This window comes from Dermochelys coriacea, chromosome 1 (genome assembly GCF_009764565.3).
Source record: "Dermochelys coriacea isolate rDerCor1 chromosome 1, rDerCor1.pri.v4, whole genome shotgun sequence".
NCBI lineage: Eukaryota > Metazoa > Chordata > Testudines > Dermochelyidae > Dermochelys > Dermochelys coriacea.
In genome coordinates this window covers 279,523,795-279,549,668 of record NC_050068.2, presented here as the reverse complement: position 1 = coordinate 279,549,668, position 25,874 = coordinate 279,523,795, and the positions used below count along the sequence as shown (strand labels likewise).

The 25,874-nt window shown below is 38.7% G+C and overlaps 1 protein-coding gene across 1 annotated transcript in view; it reads right to left on the bottom strand.

Annotated features, from left to right (window-relative positions):
* PPFIA2 (PTPRF interacting protein alpha 2) overlaps window positions 1–25,874 on the bottom strand; it is a 617,899-nt gene that overhangs the window by 77,505 nt on the left and 514,520 nt on the right. Inside the window, 4 exon segments of the mRNA XM_043492739.1 lie at window positions 1,492–1,729; window positions 14,516–14,736; window positions 15,390–15,525; window positions 23,929–24,020. Of these exon segments, the coding sequence (XP_043348674.1) occupies window positions 1,492–1,729; window positions 14,516–14,736; window positions 15,390–15,525; window positions 23,929–24,020 (687 nt within the window).

The following is a 25,874-nucleotide window of genomic DNA, read 5'->3' as shown; positions in this document are numbered from 1 at the left end:
AAGGTCATGTGAGACAATATCAAAAGCCTTACTAACACTGATATACACCTCTACCCCAATATAACATGACCCGATATAACATGAATTCAGATATAACACAGTAAAGCAGCCCTCTGAGGGTCGGGGCTGTGCGCTCCGGTGGATCAGTGCATCAGCATGTCTGGCTCCAACATGCTGCTCTGAGTGGCATGTTAAGGTGCCGGGCCATGGCCAAGGGGTTGGATAAGGGGCAGAGGGTTTCAGGGGGCGGTCCGGGGACAGGAAGCAGGGGAGTTGGATGGTTCGGAGGTTCTGGGGGCGGGGTGGCCAGGGGACAGGGAATGGGGGCGTTGGATACAGCATGGGAGTCCCGGGGGGCCTGTTGACTATTAATAATGGAAATGCTCGAGGACAAAGCAAAGTCGATATAACGCAGTTTCACCTATAACGCAGTAAGATTTTTTGGCTCCCGATTACCATGTCATATCCGGGTAGAGGTGTATATATCATACTTCCCTCTTATCCACAAGGCTTGTTACCCTGTCAGAGGAGGATATTAGGTTGGTTTGACATGATTTGTTCTTGACAAATCCATGCGGACCGTTACTTATCCCCTTTTTATCTTCTGGGTGCTTGAAAATTGATTATTTGCTCCATTATCTTTTTGGGTACTGAAGTTAAGCTGACTGGTCTGTAATTACCTTGGTTGTCCTTATTTCCCCGTTTTAGATAGGTATTACATTTGCCCTTTTCCAGCGTTCTGGGATCTGTTCCATCCTCCACAAGTTCTCAAAGATAATTAGTAATGGCTTAGAGATCTCTTCAACCAATTCTTTAAGGATGTATTTCATCAAGCCCTGCTGATTTGAAGACATCTTCCTTGTCCAAGTAATTCTTAACTTGTTCTTTTCCTATTTTAGCCTCAGATCCTACCCCATTTACACTGATGTTCACTATGTTAGTTGTCTGATCACTGCTAACCTTTTTGGTGAAAACTGAAATAAAAAACACATTTAACACTTAGGCCAATATGATGTTTTCTGTTATTGTCTTTCCCGTCTCATTGAGTAATGGCCCTACCCTGTTCTTGGTCTTCCTCTTGCTGCCAATGTATTTGTAAAATGTTTTCTTGTTACCCTTTATGTTCCTAGGTTGTTTAATCTTGTTTTGTGCCTTGGCCTTTATAATATTGTCCTTGTGGGTTTTTTATATATATCCTTTGTAATTTGATCTAGTTTCCTCTTTTTTGTATGATCCTTTTTTGAGTTTCAGGTCATTGAAGATCCTGGTTAAGCCACCAGGTCTTTTTATTATACTCCCTATCTTTCCTATGGTTTGACATAATTTGCTCTTGTGCATATACAGAGACAACAAAACAAAATTCTATGGACAAAACAAATTCTACAGAGGAGTAGGCGAGGCTTGGTAAGGGCTAGGCAAACAGTGAAAACAATTTGATCAGTTTATTTTAATAAATATCATGCTCAGAACTGCCATCTCACATTTCCTTACCAGGGTCATGACCCCCATGCGATCCATTTCTCTGGCTGGACTGCGAGGTGTGAGTTTAGGGGTTGAGTGCCCACTGGGAGGAGAAGAGCTTGCAAGCGATGAAGCTGTCACTGATCCAGTGATAGATGTACCTGGGTGAACTCTAGCCAGATTCAAGCCCTCTAGACTGACGCTGGCCACTCTGTTCTCTATTTCTTCAGCACGCAGTTCTGTTGATTCTTTTTCTTCTTGGATTAACCTTATGGAGTGAAGAAAGCATATGATAATATTCTGATAATTGTCAGCTACATAAGGTGTGTTTCTGGCTCTAACAGCAACTTCACTTCTTTGAATAGTTGAGTATGAACTTGCCTTTGCAGAAGTTTTATGTGCATAGATGTGAGTAAACCCAAAACAGTTTGATAAATGTTATGAAGAAACAAAACTGTATTAAAAATACCACCTCTTAACTATTTATTCATAGTTGAGGCTGCTAATATATAAAACAATTTAACTATAAAAACAGTTTGGGTAAAATTTCAGAAGGTCCTCTACTACAGCACCATTAGTGAGCTTGCAAAATACAGGCACCCATACTTCTGCATACTCTTTGCAGGTACAAAAATGTGTGCAGACTTGATAAACTCCAACATTTGCAAGTATTAGAATCCACACCTGCAAAACCTAGTGGACCCATATTCTAGGTGCTGCTCCAACAGGAAATCAAACAAGAGGATGTGTGAATTTACCCCCACTGCATCTAACACTAACTTGTTTTATATACTTAAGCTTTATATTTTAGTATTTATGTTCTGTTATTTATACTGCTTCTACTGTCTATAGTTGGTAGCATTTTCCAATGGATATTCTAAAACAAATAAGACTAATTCATATCATTATAATTAATTTTTAGTGCTAATTCTGGATTCCACCCTGCTAAGGATACCCTATGGCCTTTCTTGTGGTGTGGGCTGCCGAAGGCAACATACATTGGCTGATCTTGTGTGTCAGTAGCACTATATGTCTAGTGCTTCTTTAACTATTGTGACAAAGTTCCTCCTCTGCCTTAGTGGGTCCTGCACTTATTGGTGGATTTTCTCACCTCAGAGGTTTATGGCAGCCCTCAGTTTGGCCACTTTCAGGCTCAAATCTGCCGTTCACTCAGTTAGCCTCATCACTGGCCAGCATGGGGAAAGGAAGAAAAACAATCCCCGCAGTCTCTGCTGATCCATCTAGTGGATCAGGGAACAGGCCAGAGACCTTCCCCTCTGGTGGAACCCACAATCCAGTTCAACTCCTCCAGTATCAAGTAGGGAGTTGGGGGGATGGAGAGATGGGGGGAACCCAGGCCCGGCCTCTACTCCAGGTTCCAGCCCAGGCCCCTGTGGATTGTAGCTGTCTACAGTGGCTCCTGTAATAGCTGCATGACAGCTACAACTCCCTGGGCTACTTCCCCATGGTCTCCTCCCAACACTTTCTTTATTCTCACCACAGGACCTCCCTCCTGATGTCTGTAATGCTTATACTTCTCAGTCTTCCTGTAGTATGCCTTCTCAGCTTCTTGCGCCTCTTGCTCCCAGCTCCTCGCACACACCACAAACTGAAGTGAGCTCCTTTTTAAACCCAGGTTCCCTGATTAGCCTGCCTTAATTGATTCTAGCAGCTTCTTGATTGGCTGCAGGTGTTCTAATCAGCCTGTCTGCCTTCATTGTTTCCAGAAAGTTCCTGATTGTTTTGGAACCTTCCCTGTTACCTTACCCAGGGAAAAGGGACCTACTTAACCTGCGGCTAATATATCTGCCTTCTATTACTCTCCTGTAGCCATCTGACCCAACCCTGTCACACTATGTTGAATAAAAAGAACAAGAGAGCTCGCAATTCCTATTACTGTGCTATTCCATGTTTCAGAGTAGCAGCCGTGTTAGTCTGTATTCAAAAAAGAAAAGGAGTACTTGTGGCACCTTAGAGACTAAAAATTTATTTGAGCATAAGCTTTTGTGAGCTACAGCTCGCTTCACCGGATCAATATAGACCTCAATCTGCAATGTGCAGGACCTCTGACAATTTCCACTGGTTTCCACTCAAAAGGATCCTAAAGAACTTCAGCATGGCTCTTGTCTGCTCTTTGCCTGCTGTCAGGGAGTAAGATCAAAAGAACTGTAAGGCAGGAAGGCAGATAGTCCTCACCAGCAGAGAAACATGACAAAGAATAAATGGGAGACACAACTTAGCATTCACCATTGTGTTTCACTTATCATTTTCAGAAAAGCTTCTTTACTTATTTCCTCAGAGTGGTTTGGTTACTTGCTAGTGTTTAATACCATCTCCTTCCCACCAAAATGATTTCCTCAATATTAGCAGGGCAGATACTCTAAACAAAACTCAAATTGCTGTACTGGAGGCCCTGATCTAATAAATAAATGTGCTAACATGTGGCCTGCACCCACATGAACTCCCAACAGATCCCTCAATCTTGTCCCCAGGGTAAGTTAGAGCAACTCTGAGTAGCTGATGGTCAACTAACTAGGACCCAAGGGGCTATTCTGTCAGACAAGAGATCCCCAGATAGGATCTTGCAGTGGGCATAGTGGCTGTATGCACCCAAGGTTTTCTCTAGGCAGGAGAATCCTCAGAGAACTAGATCTGTCAACTGTACAGCTTCTGTGTGACACCAGAAGTCACAAAGCAGCCAGAACAGGGGACAGTAACTGCCCCAGAGACTAAGTTTTCTCTGGACACTGTATAAAAAAGGAGATGACTCGCTACAGGGCCCATCTGTTTCTGAATGAATTTCACTATATAATGTACAAAAAGGCACTCATTTATGAGTAGTTTGTCCTTTCTTCATCCTCATCTGCCCTCTCAGTCACACATGGTCAAAACAATTACATATTTTCATAAATGAGGAAAGGAAGAGGTATTAGTATATCTAGAGGCAGAAAGAGCAGATGAAAGAATTGTGCAAGATACAAAGATGGGATCAAATAAGTCAGTAGCAGCTCCTTAAGTTTTGAAAGAGAAACGAACATGCTGCCTCAGATGTCTACCGTGTGTTCTTCCCTTCTCTTCTGCATGTTAGTAATAATGCTTTACTGGAGCATGTCTTATTTGGAAATGGGAAACAATCTTTTTTGATGATCTATATAGTAACTAGCTATCTCCAAAATACAAAAGCTATTGTCAGAATCTTCTGAAAGGAAGTCCTTTATTTGATATTTAAAAAACAAATTTACTAGGGCTGTCAAGTGATTAAATAAATTAATCGTGATTAATCGCATGAGTTACAACACAGAATACAAAGTGTACAGTGCTCACTTTATATTTATTTTTATTACAAATATCTGCACTGTAAAAAACAAAAGAAATAGTATTTGTCAGTTCACCTAATACAAGTACTGTAGTGCAATCTCTTTATAATGAAATTTAAACTTACAAATGCAGAATTATGTACAAAAAAACTGCATTCAAAAACAAAACAATGTAAAACTTTAGAACCTACAAGTCCACTCAGTCCTACTTCAGCCAATCGCTTCTACATTTGTAGGAGATAATGCTGCCCACTTCTTGTTGACAGTGTCACCTCAAAGTGACAACAGGCATTTGTATGGCACTGTTGTAGCCAGCGTCGCAAGATATTTATGTATCAGATGCACTAAAGATTCAAATGTCCCTTCATGCTTCAACCACCATTCCAGGGGACAGGTGTCCATGTTTATGATGAGTTCTGCTCAATAACGATCCAAAGCAGAGCATACCGACTCATTTATTTTCATCATCTGAGTCAGATGCCACCAGCAGAAGGTTGATTTTCTTTTTTGGTGGTTAAGGTTCTGTAGTTTCCTCACCCGAGTGTTATTCTTTTAATACGTCTGAAAGCATGCTCCGCACCTTGTCCCTCTCAGATTTTGGACAGAACTTCAGATTCTTAAATCTTGGGTCGAGTGCTGTAGCTATGTTTAGAAATCTCACATTGGTACCTTCTTTGCGTTTTGTCAAAACTGCTGTGAAAGTGTTCTTAAAACAAACATGTGCTGGGTCATCATCTGAGACTGCTATAACATGAAATACGTGGCAGAAAGTGGGTAAAACGGAACAGGAGACATAGTGTTCTTCCTCCAAGGAGTTCAGTCACAAATTTAATTAACACATTATTTTTTTAACGAGCATCATCAGCATGGAAGCATGTCCTCTGGAATAGTGGCCGAAGCACGAAGGGCCATATGAATGTTTAGCATATCTGGCACATAAATACCTTGCAACGCCAGCTATAAAATTGCCATGCGAATGCCTATTCTCATTTTCAGGTGACATTGTAAATAAGAAGCAGTCAGCAGTATCTCCCATAAATGTAAACAAACTTGTTTGTCCTAGCGACTGGCTGAACAAGAAGTAGGACTGAGTGGACTTGTAGGCTCTAAAGTTTTACATTGTTTTGTTTTTGAATGCAATTATGTAACAAAACAATCTATATTTGACAGTTACACTTTCACGATAAAGAGATTGCACTACAGTACTTGTATGAGATGAACTGAAAAATACTATTTATTTTTCAGAGTAGCAGCCGTGTTAGTCTGTATTCGCAAAAAGAAAAGGAGTACTTGTGGCACCTTAGAGACTAACAAATTTATTTGAGCATAAGCTTTCGTGAGCTACAGCTCACTTCATCGGATGCATTTGGTGGAATATACAGAGGGGAGATTGATATACACACACAGAGAACATGAAACAACATGAACATTTATCATACACACTGTAAGGAGAGTGATCACTTAAGATAAGCCATCACCAGCAGCAGGGGGGGAAAGGAGAAAAACCTTTCATGGTGACAAGCAAGGTAGGCTATTTCCAGCAGTTAACAAGAATATCTAAGGAACAGTGGGGGGTAGGGTGGGAGGGGAAAAATAACATGAGGAAATAGTTTTACTTTGTGTAATGACTCATCCATTCCCAGTCTCTATTCAAGCCTAAGTTAATTGTATCCAGTTTGCAAATTAATTCCAATTCAGCAGTCTCTCGTTGGAGTCTGTTTTTGAAGTTTTTTTGTTGAAGGATAGCCACCCTCAGGTCTGTAATCGAGTGACCAGAGAGATTGAAGTGTTCTCCGACTGGTTTTTGAATGTTATAATTCTTGACGTCTGATTTGTGTCCATTTATTCTTTTACGTAGAGACTGTCCAGTTTGACCAATGTACATGGCAGAGGGGCATTGCTGGCACATGATGGCATATATCACATTGGTAGATGCGCAGGTGAACGAGCCTCTGATAGTGTGGCTGATGTGATTAGGCCCTATGATGGTGTCCCCTGAATAGATATGTGGACAGAGTGGGCAATGGGCTTTGTTGCAAGGATAGGTTCCTGGGTTAGTGGTTCTGTTGTGTGGTATGTGGCAATGCCCCTCTGCCATGTACATTGGTCAAGCTTATACTATTTATTTTGTTTATCATTTTTACAGTGCAAATATTTGTAATCCAAAATAATAATATAAAGTGAGCACTGTACACTTTGTATTCTGTGTTGTAATAGAAATCTATATATTTGAAAATGCAGAATAAACATCCAACATTATTTAAATTGGTATTTTATTGTTTAACAGTACAATTAATCATGATTAATTTTTAAAATTGTGATTAATTTTTTGAGTTAATCGCATGAGTTAACTGCAACTAATTGACAACCCTAAATTTACCCTACTCGTTTTGTTTTATTGTATAAAACACATCTAATGCAGTTCCTCTTCATGTCTGCTAAGTGAATGGTCTCCAGATATAACTCAAAATAATCCATGGAATTTGGAGAGACATTGTATTTTTGGGTAAAATGTAAAATCATGTCAGACTTCAGGGATACTATATCAGTAGAGAACACGAAAAGGGGCTAATAGAAAAGGAAGCACACACTGTTGAATGTGTTGTATTATTTTACCTTTTACATGGGATATGAATTTGCCATTAAAAGAAAACCTGAGAAATTTCAAACAAAAATTCTCTCTCTCTCTCTCTCTCTCTCTTATCATCAAACTCGTTTCACCAGACACAGGGGGAATAAAAAGTGTAGACACTCAAAACTATGTTGTATGTCTTAAAAATATGTATGGGAAAAAAAGGAGAAATGCAAAAAATCTGCAAATAACCAGTTAAGGGATCCCTGCCATCACAATTCCCTGCTATCACACAATCTTTCATCTCTCATCAAAACTCTACCCCAACTTACACACCCACCCAAACTGAACTTTGCCCTCTCTGTGTTCACTTGTGAGGAAACTTTGCTGTTGCATCTACATAGTTGTTTTTCATGTCATTTACTATACCTGTTGAAGAGACTTCAAAAGTTTTATTAAAGTTCTATTAATTTGTCTCATCATGGTAAGTAGATGTAAGTAAATCCCCAGTGGTGTTATGAAATGTGTTGGTTACGTTGGGCTGGAGTCTCCTGTCTGCCAAATTCATTTAGTGTTGCTTAGAAAAGAGTAGGGGGAGGGGGAGTGCATGAGGGAGGTAGGGGAGGTAGGGCCTGAGTCAGGAGAAGGGAGGGGACCATGTCTGCAGAAGGGAGGAGAGGAAGCATGGCAGAGCATGATGCTCTGTTGTTGAAAGATCTTCTGCCAGCAGCTTACGTTAAAGCTCCGCCACCAATATTTTAAAATTTACAATGTGGCCAGAAAACTAAGATCAGCTCCTCTCATCCCTCTTCTGCATTGCATCTGAGCGCATGCTGGGCACAGTGGAGAACTGAGCCCACTGTATTTAGGCTTATGTAAGTTTGCAATTTGTCTTTTTGACTACATTAATTATTGTGTCTATCAGCAAACATGTTAAGTTCCCCATCATCCAACAGTAATATAACACAATGCAACCAAGAAACAAAATACTGTGTCCTGCCACTTTAAGGCATAAACTCCTCTGCCCAGTCTTCCTCACTCTGGCCCACCAGAGAGAGAGAGCTTACTGCAGCCTTGTCCATAAAAAGAGACAGACAAAGGAATGGCTGGGTTCAGATGGAGGGAAAGTCAAACATCCATTTTTGATGTCTCTTGAAAATGGAATAGTTACTCTATGTGAACAAGATTGTCAGTTTCTCTGTTCCAGTGTTCCTTGTCTGAGTCTGGGAGCTTCCTATGCCTATTTCCTCCCTGTGCTGGGAAAAGAGGAAAAGAGGGAGCTTCCTCCCCATTGCCTCTCCTTTACATCCTTACTCTGAGCCCCAATCTAATCCCTTTGCTGCCTACCTTAGTGGGGCATAAGTATGCCCATTCACTGGATCTGTATTTGATATGTCCTTGTAATTCCTTCATTTGCTCTCCCTCTCCAGAAAACCAAAACTAAGGGGTACTTCCCCTCAAATGAGGCCAATGAAACAAAACAAATGTGCAGTTTGTAAGTCAAGCCAAAAATAAATGTGAAAATTATTTCCCAAAAACATCTGACAAAGAACCTTTTTAATCACCAGAATTATAAAACTCATGTTTTATTCACCCCCTTTCCCCCAAAACTAGTAAGGGAAAAAACCACCTATCCTGGGATAAGATATGGTTTGTGAAATTTTAGGAGGGTTGGTTTCTTTATGGGAAAGATAGGCCAGGGATTCTTGAAAAATAGAATTTATAATGAGAAACTAGTGTCATCCTTAACTATGCAGCGCTTCTTCCACCACATAATAGGAAATGTATGGATCTATCTGATTTTCTGTGGCAAAGGTATGAATATGAATTTGAACCCAAATGAATCCATAGGACCTTTAGAAAGGTCTTTTAAAAATAATGCATACTAATGGAACAAGAGGAAACATGCAAACCTAATTGTCTGTTTTAGCCCCACAAACTAATGAGTAAGAAATATTTGTCTATGAAAGCGGTTGCATTTAGTTTCACTTGAAAATGGGATGTAGCATTTACTCATTCTCATGGTAAAATAACTCTCTTCCTGTCAACCACTCTGATGTTCATGAACAGGGCCCAAATACTGCCCTACGTTGCTTCCACTGAATTCTTTAATCATAGTTTTAAAACTATATATTGCTTCTATTTACTTTCCTATGACCCATAAATATATATTCACGGGGTGGAAAAATACCAAGTTCTGAATTGCAGTAATATGGGAATCTGAAAGATGGGGGGCTGAGGATTTCGAGTGAAATGTGAAAATATAGACATTATAATGAAAGGAGCCATAATGCCTAAAGCATAAAAGAAGCTAAAAGGTCCCTTGCTGAGATCAATCTTCTTGCCTGAAATCCATTTAAGAATTGCCATAAAAGGTCTACAGTATTTTCTGAAATGGGATCTGATGAAAGATTGAATATAGATCATATTCTGGGAATTAAAATAATCTTTTTCATGTTATTAATAAATCTAAATTTTAGATCAGTTTGGATAAAACAGATGATCACCCTCTTACATAAGACATATTGCATGAATAGAAAACATTTTATCTAAGAATATAGTGGTAGGGATATATTATTGACCACGTGACCAGGATAGTGATAGTGACTGTGAAATGCTCAGGGAGATTAGAGAGACTATTAAAATAAAAAACTCAAAAATAATAATGGGGGATTTAAATTATCCTCATATTGACTGTACATGTCACCTCAGGATGGGATGCAGAGATAAAGTTTCCTGACATCTTAAAAGACTGCTTCTTAGAGCAGCTGGTCCTAGAACCCACCAGAGGAGAGGCAATTCTTGATTTAGTCCTAAGTGGAGCACAGGATCTGGTCCACGAGGTGAATATAGCTGGACCGCTTGGTAATAGTAATCATAATATAATTAAATTTAATATCCTTGTGGCAGGAAAAACACCACAGCAGCCCAACACTGTAGCATTTAATTTCAGAAAGGGGAACTACACAAAAATGAGGTTAGTTAAACAGAAATTAAAGGGTACAGTGCCAAAAGTGAAATATCTGCAAGCTGCGTGGAAACTTTTTAAAGACACCATAATAGAGGCTCAACTTAAATGTATACCCCAAATTAAAAAACATAGTAAGAGAACCAAAAAAGAGCCACCGTGGCTAAACAACAAAGTAAAAGAAGCAATGAGAGGTAAAAAGGCATCCTTTAAAAAAGTAAAGGAGTACTTGTGGCACCTTAGAGACTAACAAATTTATTAGAGCATAAGCTTTCGTGAGCTACAGCTCACTTCATCGGATGCATCCGATGAAGTGAGCAGTAGCTCACGAAAGCTTATGCTCTAATAAATTTGTTAGTCTCTAAGGTGCCACAAGTACTCCTTTTCTTTTTGCGAATACAGACTAACACGGCTTCTACTCTGAAATCTTTAAAAAAGTGGAAGTTAAACCCTAGTGAGGAAAATAGAAAGGAGTATAAACACTGGCAAATGAAGTATATAAATACAATTAGGAAGGCCAAAAAAGAATTTGAGGAACAGTTAGCCAAAGACTCAAAAAGTAATAGCAATTTTTTTTTAAGTACATCAAAAGCAGGAAGCCTGCTAAACAACCAGTGGGGCCACAGGACAATCAAAATGCTAAAGGAGCAGTCAAGGACAATAAGGCCATTGCAGAGAAACTAAATGAATTTTTTGGTCGGTCTTCACGGCTGCGAAGTGATGTGAGGGAGATTCCCAGACCTGATTCATTCTTTTTAGGTGACAGATCTGAGGAACTGTCCCAGATTGAGGTCTCATTAGACGAGGTTTTGGAACAAATTGATAAATTAAAGAGCAGTAAGTCACCAGGACCAGATGGTATTCACCCAAGAGATCTGAAGGAACTCAAATGTGAAATTGCAGAACTACTAACTGTAGTCTGTAACCTAACATTTAAATCAGCTTCTGTACCAGATGACTGGAGGATAGCTAACATGATGCCAATTTTTAAAAAAGGGCTCCAGAGGTGATCCTGGTAATTACAGGCCTGTAAGCCTGACTTCAGTACCGAGTAAACTGGTTGAAACTATAATAAAGAACAATATTGTCAGACATATAGATGAACATAATTTGTTGAGGAACAGTCAACATGGTTTTAGTAAAGGGAAATCATGCCTCACCAATCTACTAGAATTCTTTGAGGGGTCAACAAGCATGTGGACCAAGGGGATCCAGTGGATGTAGTGTACTTAGGTTTTAAGAAAGCCTTTGATAAGGTCCCTCACCAAAAGCTCTTATGCAAAGTAAGCTGCCATGGGATAAGAAGGAAGGTGCTCTCATGGATTAGTAACTGGTTAAAAGATAGGAAACAAAGGGTAGGTATAAATGGTCAGTTTTCAGAGTGGAGAGAAGTAAATAATGGTGTCCCCCAGGGGTCTATTCTGGGACCAGTCCTATTCAACATATTCATAAATGATCTGGAAAAAAGGGTAAACAGTGAGGTGGCAAAATTTTCAGATGATACAAAATTACTAAAGATAGTTAAGACCCAGGCAGACTGCAAAGAGCTACAAAAGATCTCTCAAAACTGGGTGACTGGGCAACAAAATGGCAGATGAAATTTAATGTTGATAAATGCAAAGTCATGCACATTGGAAAGCATATTCCCAACCATACATATAAAATGATGGGGTCTAAATTAGCTGTTACCACTCAAGAAAGAGATCTTGGAGTCATTGTGGATAGTTCTCTCAATGTGCAGTGGCTGTCAAAAAAGCAAATAGACTGCTGGGAATAATTAAGAAAGGAATAGATAATAGGACAGAAAATATCATGTTGCTGCTATATAAATCCATGGTACTCCCACATCTTGAGTACTGTGTGCAGATGTGGTCGCCCCATCTCAAAAAAGATATATTGGAATTGGAAAAGGTTCAGAAAAGGGCAACAAAAATGATTAGGGGTATGGAACGGAGTAGGGGTATGGAACGAGGAGAGATTAATAAGACTGGGACTTTTGAGCTTGGAAAAGAGACAGCTAAGGGGAGATAGGATTGAGGTCTATAAAGTCAAGACTGGTATAGAGAAAATAGATAAGGAAGTGTTGTTTATTACTTCTCATAACACAAGAACTAGAGGTCATGAAATGAAATGAATAGGCAGCAGGTTTAAAACAAGTAAAAGGAAGTATTTCTTCAGACAACACACAGTCAAGCTGTGGAACTCCTGACCAGAGGATGTTGCGAAGGCTAAGACCATAAAAGGGTTCAAAAAAGAACTAAATAAATTCATGGAGAATAGGTCCACCAATGGCTATTAGCCAGGATGAGCAGGAATGGTGTCCCTAGCCTCTGTTTGCCAGAAGCTGGGAATGAGCGACAGGAGATGGATCACTTGATGATTACCTGTTCTGTTCATTTCTTCTGGGGCACCTGGCACTGGCCACTGTCAGAAGAAAGGATACTGGGCTACATGGACCCTTGGTCTGACCCAATAGGGCCATTCTTATGTTCTTAAGAGGGGGATCATTTCTTGGTGGACTCTCCTGACTGAATAACTTTCCCTGAAATTTACAAAAGGGAATATGAAAGTAACTAATGTGACCATTAGTTATGTGGGTATCTTTACAAACCAAATTTTTGATGAGAGTCATTTATGCTTCAGGTCATCGGCTGATAATCTATATGTGTGTGTTGGGGGGGGAGAGAATAAAGAATTTTTTTCTCTCAGTCAATCTACAATACTGTAAAAATAACTAAATGTGTTATGTTTTTTTCTCTCTTTTTCTTTCCTCTAAAGCATCAGGTACTAGTTATTGCCAGAGGCTACACTAGATGGATCAATGATCTGATTCAGCATGACATAAATCCTATCTATCTACATTACCTACAGATATGTTCTCTTCTCCAAACCCCCACTATCTCAGATAATTGCTTCTTAAAAGGTCAACATTTTAATTTTTTTTAAAATAAAGATATTTGTTTAACCTAAAACCTTCTGAATAGTCAGGGTCCTGATTCCTTGTAATAAAAGAAAACATGAATAAAATTCCTTGATTTCCCAGTGTTGGGAATATGCTATTTTAGCAAGATTAAACCTTCCAATCGCAAAATTTTTGCCTTTTATCTTGACAGAACTGCTGTGAAACAGATTTTAGAAAATTGTAGCAAAATTCCCTATGAATCAAATGGAGACATGTTGGGAGTCCCAAATACAATTATAAACCTACAGTGAAAAATAAGTGGCCTCAACCCACCCTAGAATGGAAAAGTTTGTAATGTCATTTTAAAACATGCTCAAGAGTATATATTACACTAGGCTACCTTACACAAAGAGAAAGACTTGAGGAAAAACTAGCACAAGGTAAAGGGGATATTTCAAACTATTCTCCATATGATTACTAAATAGCACAGTACCTATTGGTATGACCTGGACACTGATGCACTAATGACATCTCTTTCATCTATTTCCTTGGAACTGGGAGGTAATAAATGGATGTTCTGAAGAAAACATGATATATTTATCACACAATCTTTTTAAACCTACCTTTTTTGACAAAACAGGTAAACTGTGATTCTGCTACGAAAAGTGGCTATTAAAATAGCATCCTTGGGTTCAGTGGTTTATTGCCTCTTAATAATTCCAGATGAAATTAGTGCAGTTTAATACATTGAGGTTTCTTTTTCCTTGTCTTCGAACCTTATAACTCAGTTTGGGATATGAACCTCATACTGAATTCCTTCCTGCTTTCATACCATTCTTCGTAACCCAGAAACACATGAGGTGTATTATTGATGTAACTAACAGCAGGAACCATGCACATCACTGAATTCAAATCTTCAGGATAATAGTTAATTAATGGTAGAATGGAGTTATGTAGGATGGGCATGTAAAAATCTTGAAAAGAAGGCCTATGAATAAAGGTCCATCAGAGAGGTTCCCTGTCTTAGTGTTCCCTAACATAGCTTCTTCTAAAGAGCTAGCTATTTCTCTTCCCCTGGAATGTTCTTCACAAGCTCCATGTTTAAGAAAGGAAACTGCTATCATTACTTCCACTATAGTACATATTCTTATACATAAACACATACATTCCCTAATTACTGCCCTGGAATGCAGGAGTCGGGCTCCAACTGCAGTCTGTGGAAACTGATCCTGAGCACCACGGGGAAGATTGATCTATGACCAGAAAACACATTGCAGTTGGTTGATATTAGGTACCTTATTTCTTTGTTGATTGCATCTAGTTGCTCCTGAAGCATCATGGCCAGAGTCTGGGCATCTGAATGCCCACTTGGTGACAGAAGATCCATGGAGCTAAAAATAGTTTCTCTATCATCGTCATCAATATCAGACATTTCAGTGTCACTTTCAAATGGGTGGCTGCTCAAGACTCCAATCTGCTGAGTTCTGTTCCACTCATGATCCCCAAGAGATTTCACCTAAGCAAGAATTTACAAAATGCACATCATGCTGTCTGAGAAACTATTTCAAAATTAGCTTGCTGGAAACTGGAAAAGATGAAGCATTAACATTTTAAAATACTGGCTCTGTGATTATTAATCCCTTTCTTATTTGTAACAACATTAAGAATGATAGATTTATTTGATAGGAATAAAGATGTTGTAAAGTTCTTTCATATGGTTTCTACTGCAGTTCAGTATTAACTAAGGAAGATATTTTCAAAGGTGTCCAGTTAGGTTTCCAACTCCCACTGAACTTGAATATCTCCCTCTGTGCTATTAGTGTTGGCTGCTATATAGCAGTTGATGTACTTGTAGATTGGTATGGAAAAATCCTATTGTTTGCTGAGAAAACTACACAATTTGTAACCCCATCGAATATCTTCTATAAAATACTGAGGTACACTGTCATATCCCAGTATGGGGATTTAATTGTTAACATGAGCTATTAATACGACATGCAATGAAAAGAAGATATCCTATAAGCTGTCTGCAAACTAGTTAGTTAAAGCACTTTTGGGGTGCAGTATGTATGCCAGTGTTTAATACTGTCATTGTTTAGGAACACATTGTAATACTGCATGCAAAAAAGCTTGCAGTGTTCCACAAGTGAAAACAATTAAATGGTTAACCTTTGGTTCATCTCTCCGGACCTCCATACGACCTCTTCTGGGTCGCCTTATCACTTTAGTTGATCTGTAGTCGGATTGGCTATCAACCAAGGAACTCACAGAATACCTCAGTTCTGCTGATGTGTCAAGGTGAGATCTGAAAAAGGGTTGAGGCACAGACAATAGGTAAATTCAGATAACCTTTCATTCAAGGGTCTCAGAGCTTTACTGACATTAATTCATTAAGCCTTGCAAGAGAAATTACATTGGGGATACAATTCAGTGAACATTTTCTAAACATATTGTAGAATAATAAAGGAAATGAATCTTGACACTTTTTATATTAAAGAATTAAATAACAAACCACAACAGGCCAGATCCACAGCTCGTGTGAATTGGCAGAGCTCCAATGAAGTCAATCAGCAGAGTCGAATCGATATTCGAGTCAATATTAAGCATTTTTGCATATCCCACTCTAAACGCTTTTGTAGTATTACTTTTCTATGTAAGCAATTGTTGCCATAACAATGTTATGTGATCATGAATGAAAAGGAAGATGAATCAATCTGCTTATTAAGACATGCTCTACATTATGATAATGTTAGTCAACTTCCCAATGATGTAAAGGTTTATGGTTATGATTGCTACATATCTGGTACTATGTTAATAGATTAAACTAATACAACTGATACAGCCTAAGAACCTGGGCTTCCACTAGTGCGTTTGGGGCATGACTCTGGCTTTTAAACCATTGGATGCCTTGCAGGGCTGGGGATGAGGATGGGCTAAGCTCCAGGATGACAATGGAAGAATTGTGACTGACAGTCAGAATTCTTCCTAGTTTTCCTGGGGGTGCGTGCATGCTAAAGTGGGAACACTGCCACTCATTGAAGCAATGCAGCATTCCCTTCCTGACCCACATCAGTTTTGCTGGCTGGTGGGTGAGTGAGTGACTGGTTGGGGGAGGACAAAGACTATGTTCCCCCTCCTTGATTCCTTTCAGGAGGTTAGTGCCCATGACAGAACTAACCTAGGGCAGTGCTTTTATCTCCCAGACCCATCACAGTTGCTGCTCCTGGTGGGAAATAAGGGGAGTGAAGGCTCCATACACTCTCTGAGTATTCTTGAACAGTCATGAAGATTTGGCCACATTTTGACCTTAGCAAAAGGATGCACTTGCCATGATAACATTAGAGAAATGAAATGTAATGTTACAAATATTGTAGTGATGATACTTCATCAGTATCAAAGTACACCATATTATTATTACTTGTTTGTTTGTTTATGGTAGCTCCTAAACTTGTGCTAGTAGCCTTCCAGGCAGACAGAAAGAAATGGTCTGTGCTCTCTGGAACTGGCAGTTTCAAGACTGACACACAGACAGAAAGTAGTTAGGGGGAAATGGTAGATCATCTTTGTGTTTGTTTTAGCATGTGGTAAATATATTGTTGCATCTGTCATCTCTCATTGTACTAACTGGAATGGAAAAAAGAGAATGGTTAAGAAAAGTAAGTTGTTACTCCTACACAGAAGGATTTTTTTAAAATAATATATATGTTATAAATAACAACAGTGAAAAGAGAATGTTATCTGACTACTTGCATTTCTGTAGTAGTCAAGAAAGTTATTCTATCTAGAATGCACATGAAAAATATGCTTCCATATTTAAGTTTTAATTCCTTTCAAACTGGAAAAAAAAAAGCTTACAATCAGCTTCTGACTATCTTGCTTAAAAGGTTCACAGCAAGGTTAATAATCAGTTCTCAAGAAACAAAATAGGATTTTTATCCCTAAAAATATTCCCTTCAACTCAGTGGAAGAATGTTGCCCAAGAAAATAATGGCTTTAATCTTTAGAGGTGAAAGCTGTCTAAGTAAAGGTATAACTGATTTCCAAAATGAAGGCAATCGTTTAGAAAATCACATTTATGCTAAAATCTAAAGGAGTACTTGTGGCACCTTAGAGACTAACAAATTTATTAGAGCATAAGCTTTCGTGAGCTACAGCTCACTTCATCGGATGCATTTGGTGGAAAAAACAGAGGGGAGATTTATATACACACACAGAGAACATGAAACAATGGGTTTATCATACACACTGTAAGGAGAGTGATCACTTAAGATAAGCCATCACCAGCAGCGGGGGACGAGGGGGACGGGGAAGGAGGAAAACCTTTCATGGTGACAAGCAAGGTAGGCTAATTCCAGCAGTTAACAAGAATATCTGAGGAACAGTGGGGGGGTGGGGTGGGGGGGAGAAATAACAAAGGGAAATAGTTTTACTTTGTGTAATGACTCATCCATTCCCAGTCTCTATTCAAGACTAAGTTAATTGTATCCAGTTTGCAAATTAATTCCAATTCAGCAGTCTCTCATTGGAGTCTGTTTTTGAAGCTTTTTTGTTGAAGGATAGCCACGCTTAGGTCTGTAATCGAGTGACCAGAGAGATTGAAGTGTTCTCCAACTGGTTTTTGAATGTTATAATTCTTGACGTCTGATTTGTGTCCATTCATTCTTTTATGTAGAGACTGTCCAGTTTGGCCAATGTACATGGCAGAGGGGCATTGCTGGCACATGATGGCATATATCACATTGGTAGATGTGCAGATGAACGAGCCTCTGATGGTATGGCTGATGTGATTAGGCCCTATGATGGTATCCCCTGAATAGATATGTGGACAGAGTTGGCAACGGGCTTTGTTGCAAGGATAGGTTCCTGGGCTAGTGGTTCTGTTGTGTGGTGTGTGGTTGCTGCTGAAGTGAAGAAACGGATTGACAGAGTCAGAAGAGTACCCAGAAGTCACCTACTACAGGACAGGCCCAACAAAGAAAATAACAGAATGCCACTAGCCATCACCTTCAGCCCCCAACTAAGACCTCTCCAACGCATCATCAAGGATCTACAACCTATCCTGAAGGATGACCCATCACTCTCACAGATCTTGGGAGACAGGCCAGTCCTTGCTTACAGACAGCCCCCCAGTTTGAAGCAAATACTCACCAGCAATAGAATAGAGACTGGGAATGGATGAGTCATTACACAAAGTAAAACTATTTCCCCTTGTTATTTCTCCCCCCCCACCCCACCCCCCACTGTTCCTCAGATATTCTTGTTAACTGCTGGAATTAGGCTACCTTGCTTGTCACCATGAAAGGTTTTCCTCCTTTTCCCCCCCTGCTGCTGGTGATGGCTTATCTTAAGTGATCATTCTCCTTACAGTGTGTATGATAAACCCATTGTTTCATGTTCTCTGTGTGTGTATATAAATCTCCCCTCTGTTTTTTCCACCAAATGCATCCGATGAAGTGAGCTGTAGCTCACGAAAGCTTATGCTCTAATAAATTTGTTAGTCTCTAAGGTGCCACAAGTACTCCTTTTCTTTTTGCGAATACAGACTAACACGGCTGCTACTCTGAAACCATGCTAAAATCTGTAATACTATCAGAAGAATATTAATGCAATCCCCCTTCCCCATTCCATATATGTATTCTATAAATAGATTTCAACAGATGTTCATTTTCAAACAGGATCACTTATTTTGAACTAAAATAAATTGTTACCTAGAAGAATGAGGCATTAGCCTAAACTTTAGCAACATCATATTAGTAGGAAAGTGAGAGCAACTGGTATCATTAAAATGTAGCCACCTGATGGCTATTCAGTGACATAAGACCTTTAACTGCATCTCCAGTGTGCATGGAGTGCAGAATCAGAGTCTGGGTGATCTCAGTTGGAATTCCTAGTAGGTAGCTGCTCTCACCACAAAAAACACAACTGCCGTTATTAGCAGTTTATCCAGAGAGATAAGAGACAGGACTGACATGGAGACAAGACTGTCCTCTTACATCTAAAGACGGGTCCTTCTCTAACAGAAAAAAGGTATGTTGGCTGTGTGATGTGGGGAAGCTTGTTTGCTACAAGTCTAAGATTGCACGAGGTATTACTACTCTGTTGGAAGGAAGAAACTGTTCCTCAAGATTTTAAAGATGCTTGTTTCATCCAACTCTACAAAAACAAAGGAGACAGAAGTGACTGTAAAAGCCACAGAGCTATATCTCTTCTTAACATTGTGAGAAAAATCTTAAGCTGTATTCTTTTACCTAGACTTCAAACTTTAGCTGAGAAAAATCTATCCTGAGAGTCAATGTGGCCTCTGCTCAGGAAGGTCCAGCATAGACATGGTCTTCTATGGAAGACAACTGCAAGAAAAGTGCAGAGAGAAGCGTATTCCACTGTACACAACTTTTATAGATTTAACAAAAGCCTTTGACACAGTTAGTTGGTCTGAAAAAGCTTGGTTGTCCACATATATTGCTAAATTTTGTGAAATCCTTACACAATGGCATGAAAGCAACTGTAATATATGAAAACCAAGAGCTGGACTCATTTAACATCAACAATGAAGTGAAGCAGGGTTGCATACTGGCTCCTACATTGTTTAATATTTACTTCTCATGCCAGCTTCAACATGCATCCCATGATGTTCCACAGAGTGTCTGTCTTAGCACGAAACATGATGGAGGTTTATTTAACTTTGCAAGGTTCAGAGCCAAGACAAAGGTGAAGGAGACCATCATAAGGGACCTGTTGTTTGTAGATGATGCAGCCCTCGTGGCTCACTGTTGATGTCCTACAACATTTGATTACCAAGTTCTCTGATTCATGCAAAATCTTTGGGCTAGTAGTAAGCTTGAAGAAGACTGTTACCATGCACCAAGGCTCTTCAAAACCAGTTCCATATATCATCTTAGATGGTATTTGTTTGGATGGCATTGACCAATTTTGCTACCTTAGCTCTACTGTTACCAGCAATGTAGATCTTCTTGCTGAGCTCACTAGTAGAATAGGTAAATCAGCCAGGAACTTTGCAAGACAGAGCCTGGAACAATAACAAATTGTCAACTAAAGTGAAAACCCATATTTATGAGAGATGTGTTTTATCCACTCTTCTATATGGCTCAGAAACATGGATGACTTATGCCACGCATACCACCAAAAGATTAAACAGCTTTTATACCAGATGCTTGTGTAAAATTCTTCGAATAAGATGGCAAGACAGGATGACAAATGTGGAAGTGTTAAATTGTGTTGATATGTCATTCTTGGGAACATTAATTAGTAAGAAAAGACTAAGGTGGTTTGGACATGTCAAGTGAATGCCAGATTACAGGATCCCGAAGAGTGTGTTGTACTCAGAAGCTCACGAAGGATCTAGAAAGAGGCAGAGCACTGCGTAGATTTTGGGATGCTTGTAAAGATGACTTACGTATCCTTTGGAATCTCTCTGAATAATTGGGAAAGGAGTGCAGAATGCCGCTCTGGTTGGCGGAGACCGCTTGTAGAGGGAGTGAAGTGTTGCAAGGCAGACCGGATCAAGATTTGTGATGACTGGCATCTGAGGAGGAAAGAATCTGCTGCTTGGATTCAAAGCACTGCTAATGTGTAAGTGTGCCCTACCTGTGGACAGGATTGTTACTCGTGCATCGAACTCAGCAGCTATCAAAGAACTCATCAGCACATACACCATGTTCTGTAAAGAGTGATAGTGCCATTTATTACATGTACTGTGTCAATTCTGTGAACAACAAATCAAGGTTTTATTGTCCAAAGTTGCCAATATGGTACCTTTAACCAACAATAAATATTCTACAGCAAAACAAAAAAGAAGACAGATACCATATACTCTGAAGTATTAGATCAGAGCCATAAACAATTCCAGAGACATATGTTAGAAAATATGTCTTAGGGTTTAGTTCCTAGGTATAGCGTATGTCAGATCCCTATAGTCATAAATGCCAAGTCTCCTATTTTTTTCCTTCATAAATCATAATGGTGAAGGGTGGGCAAGTAGATTTTGTGCTTGAGCTGGTAAATATTAGTGACAACCTTGAAAAGCTATGTTATAACCTGTGTGGATGTTCTTATAATAAAAAATCCTTGTTATTTTGAGTACTTCAGAATAATTTGATTTTAGCTTTAAATGAGCTAACTTTAACTTCTTGGTGTGTTAAGCCAGAAATGGTTATTCTAAACATAATGCAAGGAAGATTTGAAAATTAAATCAATGATGTGATTTGCATTCCATTTCCCAAACATATTTATGTTTAAAATTAAATTTGAATTGAGCATACAACTTTGAAATAAAAGTACTGATTACAAACTATGAGAATGATTTATTAATTCTTCCAGAGTACAAACTACAAATAGTAATTGTTAATTTCAAAAGCTTCATATTCCTATTGTAAATTGAAAAATTCAAGATAATACACTGCAAACATACTGTGGGCTGTTTTGCACACACCCATCAGGGTATTCAGTGTGAATTTTTGTGTAGTCTCTTTTCAGAGGATCTTGAAAATCCTTATGGTTCAATGGGAAAAATTGCACCTGGAAGACACATGCACAATTAGGACCCTCTAAATTAAGCCTGAGTGCATGACTTACGGTAGTGGGATGTGAATGTACCCTTTCGGTGTATGTGTCTGAAAAATGTGAAACTCATTCTGAATTAGGTCAGGGAGGGTACACAATGCCTATCAGCTCTGCAATGGGATGGCAGACAGTGGGAGGCAGCCCAGATTCCAGTCTCCAGCCAGTAGACATTCATCTACTGCCCAGCCTCATAATGCCACATAAGCCCATGCTGTATCCTCCTTGTTGAAAGACCAGACTCTTTTAATGGAAAGGTAGTTTTGGGATGAGTTCTCCTCCCTTCCTTTCCTGACAGGTGGAGGAATTCAAGTACAAGTGGAGGGATCTCAGCATCAGGAATTCACTGTATTACTCACACTCAGTGAAGAATTCCAGCAGCAGCAGCTTTGTAAGTGTGGGAATAGGGTTTGGGATGTAAACAATTTTAGAGTGCACTGCTGAATTTCCAGGGCACAGCTGTAAGGCAGCGCATGGAGCTCATACAGCACCTAGGCACAGGTTATGAGGATGTGTTCAGAGAAGAAAGCGAGGCAGTGAATGACAAGAAAATAAGACTGCTATTCCCCCATGATGGTGAGAGGTTGCAGGTAAGCAGCTACACCCGGGGAAGTAACCATTGTGCCAGGTGTTGAGATTTGTCCAGCAGTTCTCTCCATTTAAGCAGGTATATGGTCTTCACTCTAGAAAAACCATCAGTGTCACAACAAAGTGCTTGATACAGCTTGACATAGAGCGTATGTTTCAATTAAACACTGTTGCTCTGTTCTACACTGCTTGTGTAGCAGTTTCCCCATCTCTGAAATGGGGATTAGACTTACCAGTTTCATAGTGGTGTTTCTAGGCTGAATTTTGGTTTAATATCTATAAAGCACTCCGAGAGCCTCATGAGAAAGGCACTATATAAAACGTGTGTGTCCCCATGTGTGTGTCCACATAACTCAAGTTTCAAAAGAACAAAGTGAGAAACCATTATAACAGTTAACAAGCTTGAGTCCAGTACGTTAATTTATATTTCTCAAATAAACACAGCATAAATAAAATAAAATAAAAGGTATAAGAAAATTTAAAAAAAGAGTTTTAAGCAAGCATTGAGCAATCTCCCTCAGAAACATGAGGGTGTATAGTAGCTTATTCAGGCAAGTATAACAGCATTCAAGGAAAAAGAACTTGATTCAGATTAGAGTTTTCTCAGTTTAGTTTTGTACCATGTGTTTTGGCTGACAAATCCTAAACTTTAACATATTAAGCTTGCTAGTCATGAAATGAAGGCAGGAAAAACAGGTGTGAATTTTATTTTAAAGGACATTGTTGGACAGAAAGAAAAAATGTTCTATTATTCTATAACCATTGCAACAGATTTCCCAAATAATTTATCTTCAGCTATCAGTAGCAGACAAGATTTGTAATCAAAAAGTTCATGTCTCATTATTAGTTAGTTCCTGATCCTTCAACAAACTTTGGCAGACAGATCATTGTGCCAGTGAGGAACCCTGCTGAACTTTGCCTGCACAATAAGCTGAAAGATCGGAACCTTACTCTATGCAAATTTATTAGAGCATAAGCTTTCGTGAGCTACAGCTCACTTCATCCGATGAAGTGAGCTGTAGCTCACGAAAGCTTATGCTCTAATAAATTTGTTAATCTCTAAGGTGCCACAAGTACTCCTTTTCTTTTTGCGAATACAGACTAACACGGCTGCTACTCTGAAACCTTACTCTATGCACTAAGCAAAACCTTGTTAACTCTCACTTAAGGGAAAAATAATAGTTAGATACAATTGTTGGAGTAGGACTCTAAATTTGTTAATCAATTCTAGTGTGAAACTTGGAAACTGGAATTCTATTTTTAGGCTTCCCTGGAAATTATTAAAGTATTTTCAGTACATTTTAGAAGTATAACATAGTTTAAAACAGAATACTTGACTCTGATCTTAGAAATATGGTACTCACTTATGTAAGGCCCCAGCTATACTATGAAAAACAATCAGAAGGGACAATAGTAACCATTGAATAGCTAACTTTAAAAAATGTTTTTAATGTCTATTGAAAACACATCCTTGTTATAAAGTCTTGAACAATCTTTACATGTTAGCCTGAAGTTCAATTACCTTATGATTTTTTTAAGTTACCTTGACAATGTAGGTTCAATTAGAGAGCCAGTCCTTATCTTCAACTGGTCAAGTTCAGATCTCAGTTTGTCAATTTCTTCTGACAATCTTTCCTGAAAAGAGGAGAAATGTTTTTGAGAGGAGATGTACTGAATATAAAGCTGTAAAAAAATTAGTTACTGACTTCTAAAATAGGAAATAAATTCAGGCATAGTCTCCTTTTGATGAATCCATGCAAATGCCATTACTGTTAATAATGTATGTGCATTGAGAGAAGGCTGCTTAGTACTCCTTACTATTTCCTCATAAGCTGGAAGGGACTTTGTGAAGGGCTCATGCCTGAAAATTAAATTTTTTCATGCAACTTGTGTTAGAAAAGAAGAAGAAACTAAAAAACAGTAGTTTTAGGGTTGAAAAGGCAAAGTAGACACCATTAACCATGAGTGATGACATGAAAGAAGCACTAATAGCAAAATTAGGCTGATAAGAAAAAATGCTGAGGAATGAACTTCCCCAAAAAATGTGGAACGGTGGCAGATGCTGCTGCCATTGCTAGAAATGACTATTACCAACTAAGTAAGTGATGAATAACTTGAAAACCAGGTCAGACCATGATTCAGGAAAGTACTCAAACCCAGCTTAAGTCCATCTCTCTTTAGCCCTTAAGTACTTAACTTTAAGCATGTAGTTAAGTCCCACTGACTTATAGCTCCAATTCAGTGAGTACATACCTAAGTACCTGCCTAGCTTTATGCTTGTGAGTAAGCGCCTTCTTTAAAGATAAGCAGATGTTTAAGTGCCTTGCTGAATTGGCGCCTTAAGACTCAAACTTGTGAGCTGATGAGACCTCCTAGGAGGTGCTCAGAAAGCTCAAATTCCAGCGATGCCAGCAGACATAAAGGATGCTAATCACCACTTTGCACCTCTCAAAACTGGGATATTAAGGGCCAAATTTTGAACACACCCAGTTACAACAGTTGCTAGATAAAAGAGGTAGGTTTCTATAGTTTTGGGTTTTTTTAACACAAAACAATTCAGCTTTCTTCTGTCGTAATAATGGATTTCTAAAAATAATCAAAACAAAGCAAGGAATTGGAAAATTAATAAAAATTGTAAATATAAAAAAACCAAAACCAAAACAAAAAAAGCAAGGAAATATAATTAACACCGTCATTTTCAATGTTTCAAAATGTTAGGCTCCTGAAAGGAGAAGGAAAGGGACTTCTGCTTCGAGACATCCAATAGCTCTTTTAATAGTATTTTTTAAATTGAAGAGAAATACAGAAGTGATTTGGTGATATAGATCACTTGCTAATTAATTCTTAATAACTGCATTTAATTAATGTCATGTCTATTAGACTAAATTTTCTTGACCACTGTAAATGTATTAGCATTTCTTTTGCCAAAATTAAATAAATCATTCAAGGAATTTTATTTTGTAGTTTAGAAAGTAAGAAATAAAAATGTGATTATTTGTGAAGGGAACACTTGTATGGTAAATGCACTGAGCTTTGCTGTGGGGCTTACCCACTGAACTAAGAATCTCTCTTTTTTCCTCTTTTCTTCCCTACTCCTCCCACATTCCCTCAGAATAAATACATAAATAAATACATAATTTTTTCAAATCTTCAAGCAGATTTGTAAAAAGTTGATTTCAGAATATATAACTGATTGTTCATATATATATCAATAAGTAATATGAATATTCAGGCCAGAACCCAAACTGAAAAAGAATTAGCCATATTCATCTCTTACACGACTTTATTAAGCCAATGCAGTTAAACTTGGGATAACATTGGCCCAATTACAACTTGCCTACACTGGCAAAAAATGGGATAAAATACACCATCAGTTCAGCAACAGTTCAGTAATAGCAACACTAAGAGCTTTCATGCGCCCCTGACAGGACCTCTGACATTTTACTGTAATTTAACCCAGACTAAATTATAGTCCCAATTTCACCAAAA